This window comes from Gigantopelta aegis, chromosome 9 (assembly GCF_016097555.1).
Source record: "Gigantopelta aegis isolate Gae_Host chromosome 9, Gae_host_genome, whole genome shotgun sequence".
NCBI lineage: Eukaryota > Metazoa > Mollusca > Gastropoda > Neomphalida > Peltospiridae > Gigantopelta > Gigantopelta aegis.
In genome coordinates, this window is record NC_054707.1 from 60,559,307 (window position 1) to 60,576,917 (window position 17,611).

At 32.2% G+C, this 17,611-nt stretch overlaps 1 protein-coding gene across 4 annotated transcripts in view; it reads right to left on the bottom strand.

The window, feature by feature from the left end:
- LOC121381869 (tyrosine-protein phosphatase non-receptor type 4-like) overlaps positions 1–17,611 on the bottom strand; it is a 159,381-nt gene that overhangs the window by 81,149 nt on the left and 60,621 nt on the right. Inside the window, exons 8-13 of one of the 4 annotated variants that reach the window (XM_041511254.1) lie at positions 17,079–17,166; positions 14,085–14,173; positions 13,177–13,240; positions 11,160–11,332; positions 8,193–8,261; positions 1,743–1,988 (exon numbers count right to left, since the gene is read on the bottom strand). In XM_041511254.1, the coding sequence (XP_041367188.1) occupies positions 1,743–1,988; positions 8,193–8,261; positions 11,160–11,332; positions 13,177–13,240; positions 14,085–14,173; positions 17,079–17,166 (729 nt within the window). Of the gene's footprint in view, positions 1–1,742; positions 1,989–8,192; positions 8,262–11,159; positions 11,333–13,176; positions 13,241–14,084; positions 14,216–17,072; positions 17,167–17,611 lie in introns of all 4 variants that reach the window. The other 3 variants (XM_041511253.1, XM_041511252.1, XM_041511255.1) reach the window with 3 other exon arrangements.

The window sequence follows — 17,611 nt, forward strand, 5'->3', positions numbered from 1 at the left end:
ACAAAATAAATATATCATATTTTTCAATAATTTCTCTTCATATTCATATTTCATATATGGTAAAAATTAAAAAAATTATTATATTTTTTCAAACACAATTAGATGCATTAGCAATCTAAAAAACAAACTATTTTTAATAGCAATTTTGCAATGAAACTTGTTCAGCATTCCGTTTCATGTACCTAATTTATTGTTGTAATAGGGAGAAAAAGTAAAGTTTGTTTTATTTAACGACGCCGCTAGAGCACATTGATTTTTTATCTTATCATCGGCTATTGGACGTCAAACATATGGTCATTCTGACACTGTTTTTAGAGGAAACCCGCTGTCGCCACATAGGCTACTCTTTTTACGACAGGCAGCAAGGGATCTTTTATTTGCGCTTCCCACAGGCAGGATAGCACAAACCATGGCCTTTGTTGAACCAGTTATGGATCACTGGTCGGTGCAAGTGGTTTACACCTACCCATTGAGCCTTGCGGAGCACTCACTCAGGGTTTGGAGTCGGTATCTCGATTAAAAATCCCATGCCTCGACTGGGATCCGAACCCAGTACCTACCAGCCTGTAGACCGATGGCCTGCCACGACACCACCGAGGCCGGTAAAATAGGGAGAAGCAAATTAACTAATGTCATTCAAATACAGATGTCATTCTTTGTTTTTTAACCAGCTTATTATTACTATGCATCTCCAAATTAACACACAAAAAAGAAATACTTACTTTGACTACCGTCAAAATAGTTTCATATTGTGCAGACAACATTGTTTATATTTCAGCTTGTTTTTATTTTCATAATTGTAGACAAATCATTGTTAAAATTTAAACAGATAATAGTAAAAAACAAAAAACAACAACCATATGTCAAAAATAACGTATTAATTTTTTTTTTACCAATGTATATGTTATATTTATTATGAACAAAGCTACGACAATGGTAGTCCCTATGTAAAGAGAACTGAAATCAGATTAAAAATCTCCAAAATCACATTCCTTATAAGCTACTGAGCAACACCACCAAGAGATCCATTCCAGTGAGTGTTCTGTGTCTATACATATGTCCTGATGACACATGTAATTGATTGAAACAGAATTTAGTGCTTATAATATTCAAAAAGTTTGGGCACAAGTTATTCAACTTGTTAGGCCCTCTCCTAACATGCAATCAGCACACACAGTTTGTCTAGCTGAGTATTGCATTGTTTTCTGAACTTCATTCATTGATAATCTGTTAATGCATTAAAATTAACAATGCTTGCCGAGTCCCAGGGTTGAACTTTCCACCACTGAGAAGGTACTTTTTCTATTCCACATAACCACATATGGTAAATAAACCATTATTAAAATAAAATAAAATAAATAAATTCAATTCAATTCAATTTAGCACTACAAATTAACAAGGTAACTTTTATAATGAAGATTTTAATAACAAAATATTGACATCAAACAACTGATCACCCACTCCATTAATATGATGTCATATATTACCAATGACGTAATACTCCCCATGTTAAACACTATGATGTCATAGTATTTGAAAGACAGAAATATCTTTCACAGCTTTCTATTATGGGATAGCTTTGTTCTATATATCCAAGGATAAGAGAAAAGTACACCCTGCATGCAACTGTTGAACCACCGTTATGAAATCTGGAAAACATTACACAGTACATCTTCCCATGCAAATATTGAACTACCTTTATGAAATGTGGAACAATGACAAACTGTCAAACTTCTACTTACTCATCAGATTTTTCCGATCTTGTTCCATCATTCCATGACGTCCTTGACTTGTAATCGTGAGGCAACGTGGAGCGAATCTGACTGTTAGGACCATCGTGACGGTTGAAGTTGTTGGTCGAATTTGCGGTAAATGTTTGCGACTTTGTCATGTTTCTGTAACCATCAATGAATTGTTTTTCTTCCAGAATTGCATCACGGGTAACGCCTCCGACTGTACGACGGGTGTAGCCTCGTTTGCTTGGTGACCTTAAACAACAACAAAAACAAATACAAATACAAACCATAAAAACAATAAAACTGCCCATTTACGAGAAGAAAATACAGAAAATGTCATGACATAGAATATGAAATCTTACTTTTTTAAATAACAGGGCTTCTAGCATTTTTATAAAATCCACTAGCCATGAGATCAGTGATTAAATTTTTTTACTAGCCACAATTAAAAATCCACTAGCCCTACATTAGGCCTACTGTAACTTTAAGTTACTGGCCTCGGTGGCGTCGTGGTTAGGCCATCGGTTTACAGGCTGGTAGGTACTGCAGGGCTCGAAATGCAGTGTTAGTACATGCACCGGTGCATGCTGATTTTTGCGTGTGCATGTAACTTTTAAAACTGGGTGCACGCGGTGCATGCTAATATTTTTCAAGTACTGTGTATTGCGTATACTAGTATCCTGTTGTCTACCAGATTCATACTCGTTGTTGAATTTTGCGTATGCATTTCGTAATTTGTTCGCCACATGAAAACGATAACTTTTATCTTATGGGTGCATCCATTTTGTATCCCATAATCCTACTTACAACAATGGCGCCCTTTCGGTCATTTCCGTGAAATATATTTGCGAAAATTGCCGGCAATATCTCGGTTATATCTGTGAACGGTATTAGAGAAGGTGGTCGAGACCGACTTTGGGGTATCCACGCGCATAACACAGTTGTTGTCGTCACTGACAAATTGAACTCCGTCAGATCTGTGATCAATACAAAGCACCGTAACTGCCTTGAACATTTTCTACCTCCGATATGGGCACTTGATCAGATGATTGCGAACGTGCAGGTGCGTTACTCGCGTAGTTGACTCGAAGTCAGCCAGTGATTATTTCAATCGCAACTTCTCGTCAAATTCCGTAGGCTAATTTATATTATACCAACAGATCTTATCGAGTTAAAAAAGTTGATAACTTGCTTAATACAAAACACAAATATTCGTACGTTTTTGTAATAGGCCTATTATAGATTTCTGTAAGGCGTTTACTTTGGGTGAAATTTTCAAATTTGATCAAGAATCAGTAATAAACGCAGTTGTATAACGTTCCAGTACTGTTAATAAATAAATAAATATAGGTATTGCCGAATAATTCCGAATAGCATCGTATAAAAACAAAAAACGAAGTTGCCTTATTTTTGGTGCATGCAGAGTTTTAATGGTGCATGTAACTTTTTTTTCAGCATGCACCTGGTGCATGTAGATTTTTTTTTTCATTTCTAGCCCTGTACTGGGTTCGGATCCCAGTCGAGGCATGGGATTTTTTATTCAGATACCGACTCCAAACCCTGAGTGAGTGCTCCGCAAGGCTCAATGGGTAGGTATAAACCACTTGCACCGACCAGTGATCCATAACTGGTTCAACAAAGGCCATGGTTTGTACTATCCTGCCTGTGGGAAGCGCAAATAAAAGATCCCTTGCTGCCTGTCATAAAAGAGTAGCCTATGTGGCGACAGCGGGTTTCCTCTAAAAAACAGTGTCAGAATGACCATATGTTTGTCGTCCAATAGCCGATGATAAGATAAAAAATCAATGTACTCTAGTGGCGTCGTTAAATAAAACAAACTTTACTTTTTAACTTTAAGTTAATACAATTCTATTAAATAATAGCAATAACTGGATATGTCACCTAAAGAAGGATATAGACCTTAAAAACATTAACATTGGGGGGTTGGGGCGAGGGAAGGATATTCATATTTACAAAATAGTCTTAACTGCAACATTTGACCCAAACAAATTCATTAGCCATTGGGCATGGCAATAGTAGTTATTTACTAGCCCAACATTGAATATCACTAGCCATGGGAGTGGGGCTACCATAATCTAGAAGCCCTGAATAAGGATTGTCTGTTATTTCTGTTATGTACATCAGGGTATGAACATAAAAAAATCATCCTCAAACTGTGTGAATCGGTGAATGTAAAAGATATAACAGACAATCCATAATTAAATTTAAAACATACTAATAATAACACTAAAGTTTACATTTTATTTTGAATTATTTTTGGTTCTTACACAATAACGCTCAATAAGACAAAGTACCCATTTATAAAGAAACGCCATCAGTTATGAATTTTCCTGACAGCATAATTTTTATGTTAATCGAGAAATGAACAAACTTGCATTGCTATGATTGGACAAATGAGGCGACGTTATTTAACGATTGTCTCTTATTTCTTTTACGTTCATCGGGGTATGAACAAAAAAAATCATCCGCAAACTGTATGAATCAGCGAAGCCGTTCTCACACAAGTTTGCGAATGATTTTTTTTGTTCATACCCAGATGAACGTAAAAGAAATAACAGACAATACTTATAATTAAATTTGAATCATACATGCTAATAATAACAACACTAAAACGTCATACTTTATTTTGAATTATTTTTTATCCATAAACAATAACGCTCATTAAGACAACTTGCCCATATAAAATGACGTTATCACATATGACGTTCCCTGACGATGTAATTTTTACGTTCATCGAAAAATGAACAAACTCCCGTTGCTACGTCTGGACCAATCGGATAACATTACGTTGTAATGAATGTAACAGAAATTTAATTATATTGTAATGAATGTAAAGAAAATTTAATTATAAACTACTGGTACAGTTATTATTTTGGTTTGTTACCCTGAATGCAAACTAAAATAATACTTAATTAAAAGTTTACAGCACGCTTGTTACCATGTATGGTAAGCATAGATAACTGAAAATGCCAAATCTACTTATACTTCTTTTCTTCTTATTTTAACTTTATATACAAGTATATCATTATGAAATAAAGCTGTTTGTTTTTTTCAATGCACAAAACTGTTAAATACACATTTCATATTCAACCAAAAGAGACCACATATTCTTCATCAATATTTTCATTAATATTTTAAAAGTGCCACAGTAACTGTAGTCTTGTAGCTAAATATAACATCAACTAACAGGCAATATGTAACATACAATACAGCCCTTCCAGACAGGCCAAGAAGGGTTCTGAACTTTAAAAGTGCCACAGTAACTGTAGTCTTGTAGCTAAATATAACATCAACTAACAGGCAATATGTAACATACAATACAGCCCTTCCAGACAGGCCAAGAAGGGTTCTGAACTTTAAAAGTACCACAGTAACTGTAGTCTTGTAGCTAAATATAACATCAACTAACAGGCAATATGTAACATATAATACAGCCCTTCCAGACAGGCCAAGAAGGGTTCTGAACTTTAAAAGTACCACAGTAACTGTAATCTTGTAGCTAAATATAACATCAACTAACAGGCAATATGTAACATACAATACAGCCCTTCCAGACAGGCCAAGAAGGGTTCTGAACTTTAAAAGTACCACAGTAACTGTAGTCTTGTAGCTAAATATAAAATCAACTAACAGGCAATATGTAACATATAATACAGCCCTTCCAGACAGGCCAAGAAGGGTTCTGAACTTTAAAAGTACCACAGTAACTGTAGTCTTGTAGCTAAATATAACATCAACTAACAGGCAATATGTAACATACAATACAGCCCTTCCAGACAGGCCAAGAAGGGTTCTGAACTTTAAAAGTACCACAGTAACTGTAGTCTTGTAGCTAAATATAACATCAACTAACAGGCAATATGTAACATATAATACAGCCCTTCCAGACAGGCCAAGAAGGGTTCTGAACTTTAAAAGTACCACAGTAACTGTAGTCTTGTAGCTAAATATAACATCAACTAACAGGCAATATGTAACATACAATACAGCCCTTCCAGACAGGCCAAGAAGGGTTCTGAACTTTAAAAAATAATTGTTTCTTGTTTGAGGACAATATAGATGGCATATCTACAGTAGGTTTTTTGTTCCACTATCCAAGCTGAACATTCTTTAAGAGATAAACATTAGCTCTCCTCAAAATGATGAGTCAAAATGTGTGTGTGATCCACAATCAAGCAACACACCATATACTACTAATTAGTAATATTGTGTTGTCATAGATTCAACAACTGCAAATTCAATGTTCCATTACAAGGGGAAGAACGTAGCTCAGTGATAGCCCAATGGGGCCACCGACGAGAATCAATCACAAACCGACTGCACATGAAGTGAGCACTTTATCACTAGGCTGCGTCCCGCCCACTTAATCATGTACATACTAATAATAAATATATTTGGGAAGACAAGGTCAAACTAACAAATCTCCTGAATTTGAAATGCAAACAAAAAGAAAATGAAAAATGTTACTCATACAAAAAGATGACTAGAAACATATATAACAAGCTGAAAGCAAAATAAATAAATAAATAAATAAATAATTACCTTTAAAACTAAATGTTAATATTAGCATATAGTTTTTGTTTTAATCATACTAACATTATCCCAAATATTAAATATTACACAAGATGTTAAAGGTGTTAAAGCATTGACTGTCATCTAATAAGGCCAGTCATTCATCAACAAGTGACCAAAGAGATGATATTTACATTTAAATTATTAAATATGCTGGATGATGGTTAAGCTCCGTTATGATACATACACGTTCTAATAACTGTTTAGAAAGGTCATCTACACATGTAATACTCCAAATAGAAAAGCCATCGACAAACCGAACATAATTCAATTTGTCAATATCAAGTTCCCTTATTTAAAAAATAATAATTTAATATTATAAAAAAACGACTAAACTTTGGGGTACTGAAAACAAAACACACAACACAACATAAAATATACAATGTAAATGAGAAAAAGATGCAGTAAAAACCAAAAATATAAATATATTCACTTTCTAGATCTTTTGGGAAAATGAGTAAATGGTTACAAATAACTAGAACATGCCAAAAACAAATTACACAAAAACAATTTTATTTACTAGCAGAAAAATAAACACTTTTTATTGGGAAATATTTAGAGGGTGACCTACAGATTAAGTGTGCTAGTTCTCAGTTATTGTGCACGTTCTCAAAACATAATTCTTTAAAAGTGAATAACTAGATGCTGTTTTGAGAGATATGCAATATTGATTAGACTACTTTCCATTTTCACCAGTGTAGCAAGTCTATGCTTTAATACTCCCCAAGATGGCTGCTCAACAAAAGTATTTATCTACTTTACAGATTCCTAAACAAAACTCCGTTAAAATGTGTTATTTCCCAATACTTTTAAATATAATTCATCATAATTATCACCTATTTCCTCATCAAATGTTTGTCATATAACTAAATAATGTTGTTTTGACATTTTTTTTTTTTTACTTAGTTTAATTCCTGATATCATACAATACACATATATTAAACAGCACCCTGGGCCTGTCTTATATTCGTAGTCAATGATGTGCAGTGATCTAGCAGTTTAATGACTATACAGCTAATACATACACAAGACAAAAAACAGAGGCAGCATGCAGAAGCAACAGAAATGTGACCACAGGAAGGATAAAAGTTGAAAGCAAGGATGAATCTATGGATAACCAATAATTAAACAAAAAGGGTGTTCTAATCTAAGCAAGCAGATGTGAAGACATATGTCCAAGTCGATAAAAAGGCCAGTTTCCTGTCAAAAAAAGTCTGTTTAATTTTTACAACAAAGCAACTTAGACATAAAATATACCGGTATTCTTAAAAGTTAACAAAATGATGGAATGTTTTTAATAAATATTTCTATCAAATACTCCCATAAAATATTTTCATTAATTCTTGACATAATGATATTTATATTGAAATTAATAAACCTTTTTTCTTTCTTTTTTCTAAAAATGATTATACCATTATGAAATAATTTATCACTAGATAATGCATTTACTACTGATGAACATGAAAAATAAACATAAATTACCAGATTTAAACTTTATTCTAAAGCCAACATGCATACATTTTAGGTCCTACTTGTATATTAAAAAAAATAAAATAAAATAAAATAAAATAAAATAAAATAAAATAATAATAACAAGAATAATAGTAAAAATAAAAAATAAATAAGTAAAAATGTAACATTCCATGTGTACTTAAACAAAATGCAGCATTAACCAAACAACAAATCGTGATAAACATTTCCTTGATACCTGTATATTGTATTTTTCTTAAAATTCACTTACTTTCATGCCTTTTTTTTCTTTTACAAACAGCAAGGGGAGAGAAGGGAGAAATCAAGCTCTAGGTGCGTGCTAAAAGCTACTTTCTGAAAGACTAGCTAGAAATCTGACCTAGACAAGCCTACCTTGTAAAACTCCTGTCTATTTTGGCTCTCCGTTTCGTTTCTTCTACTGTTTGATACTCTGTCCTCCCACTGGAAGGCGAGTGAGGTCATTTAACATATTTTACATATTTGTTCACGAATTACAGATTACAAAAGGTTTTGAAAAAACAAATTACCCAAAAGTACATTTTTAAAAACAAATTCTTTTCACCTATTTATTCCCTAAAATATTGTGTTTTAATATATGTTTCTTCTTCTTCCTTGTCATACGCTTAATATATGTTTCAATGGTTACAATTTAAAAAATATGTCACATTGATCAATTAAACCTGCATCCCTACAACAACAAAAATAAAAAGAATTTATAATTTTAAAAATTAAGAAATAACAGAGGGAATTGCATAAACAGAAGAGCAAAAGTATTTTCACAGCAGCAAAATTGTTAAATAAATAAAATATTACTTAGATAAAAACACGTATGACAGCACTGTCATAGGAGGCCAGTCTTTTTAGATGATTGAATTGAATGAGTATTGAATTTTTTTTCCAAAACCAAATTATCATAGTGGATAATTGACATTCTATGGAATTAAAGCAAAAAACTAAATATAAACTTTGAGGCAAAAGACAACATAAAACCTTAGTGTAAGAATACAACATTTTTAAATGTCATCCCTACAAAAGTAAGTAAATTTAAGAAAAATATAATGATACATGGGTGTCCAAAAGCAGCTGAATGCTAGTCATCAAATCCCAATTATAAAGGAATTAAGTGGCATTTATTTTATACATAACTTCTACATGAATATGATTCTCTAACAACTTAAAACATCAACTTTAACTAGTTACTAATTCAGTTACTCGGACAATGTCATCTCTTTTCCCCCAACAAGACATGTACGTTAACCTAATTGCAGCAACACGTTGTATACCAGTATTATTTACAGAATTGAAAACATGGTATACTGTTTCAGCCCTTGAAATTCATATCATACTGTGATGGCAATTTAGTACAAACAATAACATAGTAAATAATGTTTTCTTTAAAATGCTGTTGCATATCAAATGTGCAGCGGCACTGTCAACTGCCATTGCAAATTTCAAAAGCCGATTCTTATATTATTCAAACATTTAGTATACTGCCTATACAATTTTTCTACCACTTTAAAAAATGAATAAGAACAGTTATATTTATACATTGTTATTGAGTATGACTGTGGGCAAACAACAATAATTTTTTCTTGAGAATAATTCCTTAACATAAATTTTATAGTGACAAAATGTTACATTTTACTTTGGCATCAGATTACTAAAAAAAAAAAAAAAATTAAATGTATTAAAATCATTTCAAACAAATTTCAGTTTACTGAAATATAATTTGTTTTTGAATTGATTAAATTATTACAAACAGTCCAAATTCTCTCATGTTACAAAAAAAAAGAGAAGAATAATAAAAAATTGAATGCCTTTCTAAACAAAACCGTAACATTAATAATACAGCAAAGGAATGTTATGATGACAATAAATATATTTTTAGAAAAAAAGAACTTTTTTTAAATCAATGATTTTTTAATATGGTATCAAGGGACAAAATCACAAGAATTATGCAGACAGGTTTTTTTGTTGTTTTTTTAAACTGGCATTATATCCAAAACATTAGCTTCTACACATGATGCAATAACTTAAAAGACAGTCTGAAAAATAATAAAAGGATGCTTGTACAACTATAATGTTTGATTTCACTTTACTGCACAAGATGGTTGGCTTTTTTTATATATAGATATATGATCCTGAAAGCAGACTAAAGATAAATTCTAACATAAATACTTCTGGTCTACATCAGAAATCACAACATCACACTGTTTTACCATCATGTCCAAAATAAAAATATAATAATAAAAAAGAAGATATAAAACAACAATTATTTCACTTTATTTGTTCAGTGATTAGAAGAAGTACACTTTATATTACAGAATGTTCAGTAAAAACCATGATATGAAGGTGAAATTGGAAATATTCAAAATGGATGATTCTTGTTTCTCCTCTGTTAGTGTTAACAAACTGAACCTCGTCAAACAAAAACTTGAAAAAGCTGAAGCCAAAGAAGCAGCAATATTCACAGACTGGCTGCACTTTTTCTACTTTTAGGCACTTTGCAGATTTTTGGTTTCTTACGGATCTCATAAATCACGGATCTCATAAGTAACATATTCAAAACTGAAATACAATACAGTCAGAGTATTACATCCACTTTTGTAAGACCAATAAAGTTAAGAAGGTGATCTATATAATCACAATTTACATGTAGATCCAAATTTTCACTAGTAGAAATATATATGAAGCTCTCACCACGTGAGTAAACTACTAGTGAACCCGCACCATTGCATTATTAATAACTACTATATAATGTTATATTAGTTTGTTTTAGCGAAAGTGAACCAGTAAATGTTGACAAGGAAACTTTAGTGATAGAAGATCTTTCTTTAACCTACCTCACCAGCCAAGTTACATGTATTTTAGTAAATTATTATCAGCTAACTGAACATAGTTTTACTTCAGGCAAAAGATGAGTGCCATCAATACACATAATACTGCAGACAATTCTATATTGAAAGTCCACATGTAACAAAGATAGGCAAATTGCCATGGCCAAAGCTTATAGTAGTTATAATATTTTTGAGTCCAGATTCAAGTCTAGAAAATTCCTAAGAAACTATCTATATACATGTCTCAAAATACATGTAGACATATGATTATATATATTGTTAGTCTGTATTAAATTTGTATTGTGAAAGTAAAGCAAAACTGGTGCTTGTTAACAAAATAAATAAATAATAATAATAAATTTAAATAATAATAAACCAACCATATAATCATTCTGTGAAATTAGGAATTAAAATAGCATTTCTTGAACAACACTGATTAGTGATATACTAAATGACAAATTGTGATGTGAAATAGGCTAATAATAGAATAATTTACACTTACCTATACCTGAATTTGGAACCTATTGAAAAGATCTTTTTGGAGGGAGGATTCGGATGGTGAAGACGAAAGAATGTGTGATGTTCTACACACGACTTCCACAAGTTTTTACATGACCGGTAGCTGATCATGTTGAACCCTATCAAATTCTCCACAGTATCGGCTTGAGGAGGAGTCTGGAAATTTAAAAAAAAAATTATTATCAATGTTTACAAATACACACAACAGCAAGCTATGATCCTAAGAGCTGAAACTCAACCACCACCAGAATGAATGAATGCTAAATGATGCTGATGTGTTAATCAAATCTATTATATGAAAACTCTTTGGCCCCTTGGAGAACCTACGGAATACAGCAGCTTTTGTTCGAGCCACTGGGGTACCTTTCTGAGCATATGACGAAGAAGAAGAAGCAACAAAAATTCAATATTCATTTAAACACTCAACTATATTCATTTAAACACTCAACTTATATTTTCATGCTTACATCCAATTAAGGTTCAAGCATACTGCCCTGGGTACATACCTCAGCTATCTGGGCTGTCTGTCCAGGACAGTGGGTTAGTTGTTAGTTGGTTAGTGATAGTAAGAGAGAAGAGGGTGTAGTGGCCTTATACCTATCCATTGAACCTGTAAGAACTTGCTCTGGGTTGGAGCCGGTGCCGAGCTGCAAACCCTGTACCTACTGGCCTGTAGTCCGATGGCTTAACCACTGCGCCACCGAGGCTGGTTTAAATTACAAATACTGTAAATCATGTAATTAATACGTCATGATATTATTGCGTCCGTACAAAAATGCGTATTTTTATTAATGCGTCGGGCAAAAGTCCACATCACATAAAAACCACAGTTGTGTTGTTATTATATTGTTTGGGCTTCATCTTTCATGTTAAAAGAAGTCAGTAGTTGTTTTGACAGCTACTACATAATCTGAAGCTAATCGCATGGTGGGTCGACCAGGAAGCCCTAATTACTTAAAGTAGTGTAATTAGTATAACTACACCTTATTGTTAAGGGTATGCCTCGCACTTTTGTGTGGTGATTGCTTCTAATTAATCCACCAGTAGGAATAAAAGGTAAACGGGTCGCTATTACAGGGCACAATATTTCACGCGAACGCAGACATATTATTCTAACAAATGTTTTAGACTGATTTTATACACTTGATGCGCAGCACAGTAATAGACGTTAACACATGCGATATATTGCAACAGTAACAACTTGCGACCAGTCTAACTTAAATGCCATGTATAGTCGAGCCAAATGGTTTGAAGAAATATGCAAGGAATAGATGGTTGCGGTTATATAATTTTCTACTGTTTCATTTTTAAAGGAATATATTTAGTAATAAAATTTGTTGATTATAATTTTACAAATATTCAAAACAGTTTAAATGTATACAGTAATCCAGAAGGTAAGAAAATTTGAAAAATACTCACATCGCAAAATGAGCTTTTTAAAAACAAAACATTTGGAACATCACTGTATTATATAACCGCTATGATATTCCAGGAAAGTGAGAATAGAATGGCAACATCGAAACGAAAGAAAGATTCTTGAAGTATTCACAAAAAGACATTTAACAAAAATTGTTTTTGTATTTTGTTTCATCTTTATATTATAAAAGTTTTATTTTATTTAGAAGTATTATAGTAAAATCCTGCACATTTTTTGTATTGGGAATGAGACTAAACAAAATGTGTCAAGTTATTATTGCGCCGATGTGTTCGCCGCATTTTTCGCATTAATTACTTGCTCACATTAATTTCTTGCTCGCATTAATTTCATGATTTACAGTAGCTACATAACTCTCAAAGAGACATAACTCATGTTGTGTGGGGACATGATAATAAAATATGACTACATTACTTTTCCACCCAGTGTTACCACAGTGACTATATAAATATGTCTTAGGCCATCGATGAGATGACTGTTAATAATAACCCATGCAGCATAATAATAAAACAATACATGTAAATTTAATAATAATTTCTACAAACAATGCAGCCAAGTCCTTTACCATTTCTCTTCTCAGTTGTATGAAAAACTGTTTTCTTTTGAAGGAAATCTTGACTATTTTTGCCCTGAAATAAAAAAAAGAAATAAAAAAAAGATTAGGCCACGTGTAATTAATTCTACATTACAGGTCCTCTCAAATGTCTCATTATACAAAGTCAATATAGAAAGTCAATTTTTAATACAAGCAACAACTAGGGCGAAAGTAGGGAAAAGTGAACAAGCTTACAAATTTAACTAATTTAACTATTTTATATAACAGTAGTGTGTTCTAAATCAAGAAAAAACATTTCAAATGAATATAGTTAACCATAGACGTATGTTGAAAAAATATGAAATGTTACTAATAAAAAAGCTATTTGTTTTGGTATAAAGAGATTGGATGTATATTGGATGCAAAATATAGTTGTTACCATGCATACTGTTATTTGTAGTTACAATACAAATTGCTATTTACCACCAAACATGTGCATTAAGATCTTTTTTTATTATACAAAGGTACAAAGTCACATTATGTATAATTATGCACAATGGATCAGAAGAAAAACCTCACCTGAAAACTAATATTATTAATTTTTATGTAAATATATTTGATTTAAATATCTTTTTACAATAATTATATCCATTATAAAAAATAATAATTTCACAAATCTTACTAAAGTTAAACAGATCCTGCAGGTGTGTGGCATGGATAGCTACAAAAGACAAGCACTTGTGACAGTTGGAGAAACAAGGACTGGGATGTGAAGGTGGACAGCGAAACACATTGAAAGATAGGAGTTGCCAGATCGAGAAGAAATGAGATGGAATTCAATGGAAATAAAGGAAAGGGGTCAGTGGGATAAAAAAAAAAAAAAAAAAAGATCCTGCATTTTGTGTGTGTGCAATAAAGTGTGTGTGCGGTGTACTCACCATGAAAAGGTGTTAATTTTGAGGTTGTTCTGAAAGACAACGAGCCCTGCTGACGTAACACCCAGTTGAATATCGATGTTGCTCTGGTCCTGCAACACAGATAAATCCTCGGTTTGTGATGTAGTAAACATCTGTTGAAATGAAGAGCATTTGGTAGGCAATCAAACAAACACAAATCTCACCTTTAATCATTTATATTTTTCAAAATGGATAATATTTTAATGTGCTTTTTTATATAATACTTTCATTTTTATCATTACTGTCATTATTGTTATAATTGCTTTAATAATTTTTTTATTATTATTTTCTATTTCTATTTTTAATTTCTTCTTTTTTTATTTTGAAACAAATAAACTTGATTTTTAGTTAATAATATTTTTAACTAAGCCATTACTGACATCCATGTATAAAAGCTATTTTTGTGAAATTATTATTTTTTCATTATTTATTAAAATAATCATCGGAAAATTTAGATGATCAACTTTGAACATGATTTTCACATTTAACCGATGACAACAAATTATAAAATAACAATTTCCCTCACAAATGAATGTCTTCAGCTTATAGAGATAACAAGCCAGCATATATTTGAAACAGTAAGCACTGCACCGCACTGGCAAACTGTAATATATAGGCAATATTTTAACTGATAGCCATCTTCTTCAAACCAGGCTTGTCGAAAATAAGCTGACAATCAGTTCGGCTATAATAACTTCCACACTGATTATGTTTTACAGGAGAATGTTCTGCTTACATTACAGATTAACGTTAAGTTAAAATTTGTTAAAACAGTACCACTAGAGCACATTTATTTATAAAATCATCGGCTATTACATTACAGATTAACTACATTGTTTAGGAAGGTGTTTAACAGAGTCATCTACTTTCAATATGCAGCATCCTACTTCAAAACAACAACTTGTATTAAGTTTGATAAAGACTTAATTCAAAGTCAGCATGGAAAACAGAAATACTCTGCTCCCAGATTCTGTATTTAATTTATGTGCAACAGACTAGTGCTGATTAGTATTAGTTTGTGAAGATGTACATGTAATTACTGTTGAAAGTTTGTGTTAATTTTTTGCATGTATAAACAAAACGAAATGATTTTAAAAGAATCAAGGTGAGATGAACAATACAAAATGCAAACAAATGCTCCAGTACATGACAACAGAGAAAAGAAATGTTAACAACTAATAGACAGTTACTGCCACAAGGTGAGACACAACAGGCTTCAGATTTCACGGAAACAGTCGTTTCCAGTACTGTGTCAGTAAAATCACGGAAACAAAATTTTGTTTCAATGAAAATAATATATATAATTATTTTTAAAAAACCAGTTTCTGATGGGTACATGATGATCACAAGGCACGGAACTGTAAAAGTGTTTCCCATGAAATTTGAAATCCTATGGCCTGATACAATTATATGCATAACAGCAGTTCAAAATATCAGTTCAAACATGCTGGACAAACATGATTTTTTAAAGAAAGTATCAAATATAAACACAACTGGCTCTTTTTAAGACATGCATATTATGACATTTAAAACAATTATGAAAATAAAAATAAGCAATGAACATCATACAAAACATACTGAGTGGATAACACTGACACAGAAAATGACAAGCACCAACATGTTCAGTAAAGTCATATTTTATGTGTCAAGCAAACTTTGTTATGGTACCCCACTTGAATACAAAAATGTAATTTCTTTAACTCTGTATAAATTTTAAAATCTAGCATGTGCCCTCCTCCCTCACACACTTCAGATATCTACAGGCAAAATCATGTGACAAACCAGCAAAAGCCTCATTAGTTTTAGTACAGAGTATGCCGACAAGCAGATCGATTATGTCAATAGTGGAAACTGCCTATCTGTTTAGTTCAGCTGATGTTTCAAACATACAGAAAACTGACAGCATCATGTTATATTCATCGAGTGGCAAAACAATGCCTTGTATATTTATTCATATGAAATTTTCACACATTTTGTTAGTCATCATTTCTAGTATTTTGTAGCAGAAGACTTTTTTTTTTACTCAATGCATATGAGCTTCTTTTTTTTCTTCTCCAATATATATTATTTTATTTATTTTCTATATGCCAAAAATGCATACTATATTTATTTTTGGGGTCAAAATTAAGCATTTTTTCCGGCTTGTCATAAAATGTATAGATGGAAAGAACATTTAATTATATACTTGTCTATTCTTACACGAGTATATAATTAAATGTTCTTTCCATCTATACATTTTAAAAAAGTATGGACTAGTTCATATTGCTAGTTAGATCTGTTTCTAACTGGAAATTATCATCAAGTTCAACATTAATTTATCAAGTGTTGTTAAAATCTTAATATGCAAATCAAGTTAAAAACAAAAAGTTACAAAAACCACCACCTAAATCTGTTAAGCAGGGCAACAGTTTTCATGGCAGAGAATGTTAGAAAAATCTTAAATAAACAAAGGGAGATAACTGGTATCACATTATGTTAAATACAAAGAATAATATCAACATACAAACTAATAAAGTTAAATTTGTGAGCTATTTTTTTCTGATCAGTGGTTAATGGATAAAAAAAATCAAGCACATGTCAGTGCTTTTTTTAAAATATATATAGTTGAATCCCGTTGGCTTGAACCCCATCGGTGCTCGAGAAAGTGTCTGACCCATCAGGTAGTTTGACCTAACCATTCGGTCAACATTGTGTAAGTGTAACTCGGGACTTTGTTTTTGGTTCGAGCGATGCAGTGTATTTGACCCTTCCAAGTTCAACCCAATGAGATTCTACTGTGTTTCTATATATATATATAATTGCTAGGGACAACCTTTAAGCTACCACTGTTTCCTGGCTATATATATTATTTTTCTCTGCTAAACCCTGGCCCTGCCTGACAAGCCTACCAGTGTGAGATGTGAGAAAGCAAGGATACAGCAAGTCAAACGAAGCAGTCGTCACTCATGGCCACACCACTAGCATGCTTACCCTTACCCTCGCATTGTGCAGGTCAATGCCATACATATCTAGCCGTTTGGCTTTGTCCAGGAAGTTGTACTCCGCATCAGCTGGGGTTTGCCCTCTGCAAGAACAGTTATAAAAATTACAGGTATTTCAATGTTTAATGTAAAACATAAAATAGTACAACTTCCTTATTCTTAGATCATTTCCACTCCATATAATGCAGGCTGTCAATTTAATAGGATTCCTTGTTTACACGAATCTCGGATTTTGAGTCGGAAGCATAACATTATGAGAAGGAAGGAAATCTTTTATTTAATGATGCACTAAACACATTTTATTTACGGTTATATGGCGTCAGTATAACATTATGAGATGACAATCCCAAAATTAGAAGAAAACAATTATAATTTTCATTATTATTCATACTACCATGTAGGCAAATATTTTCGTGGCTAAAATAATTAGCGATTGGGCTTTCATTTTACATTTTTGTGAGGAATTATTTTCGCGACCGTGTCCCCCGATATTAAAATAAAAATTACCCATATTTCATTTGCCAAACT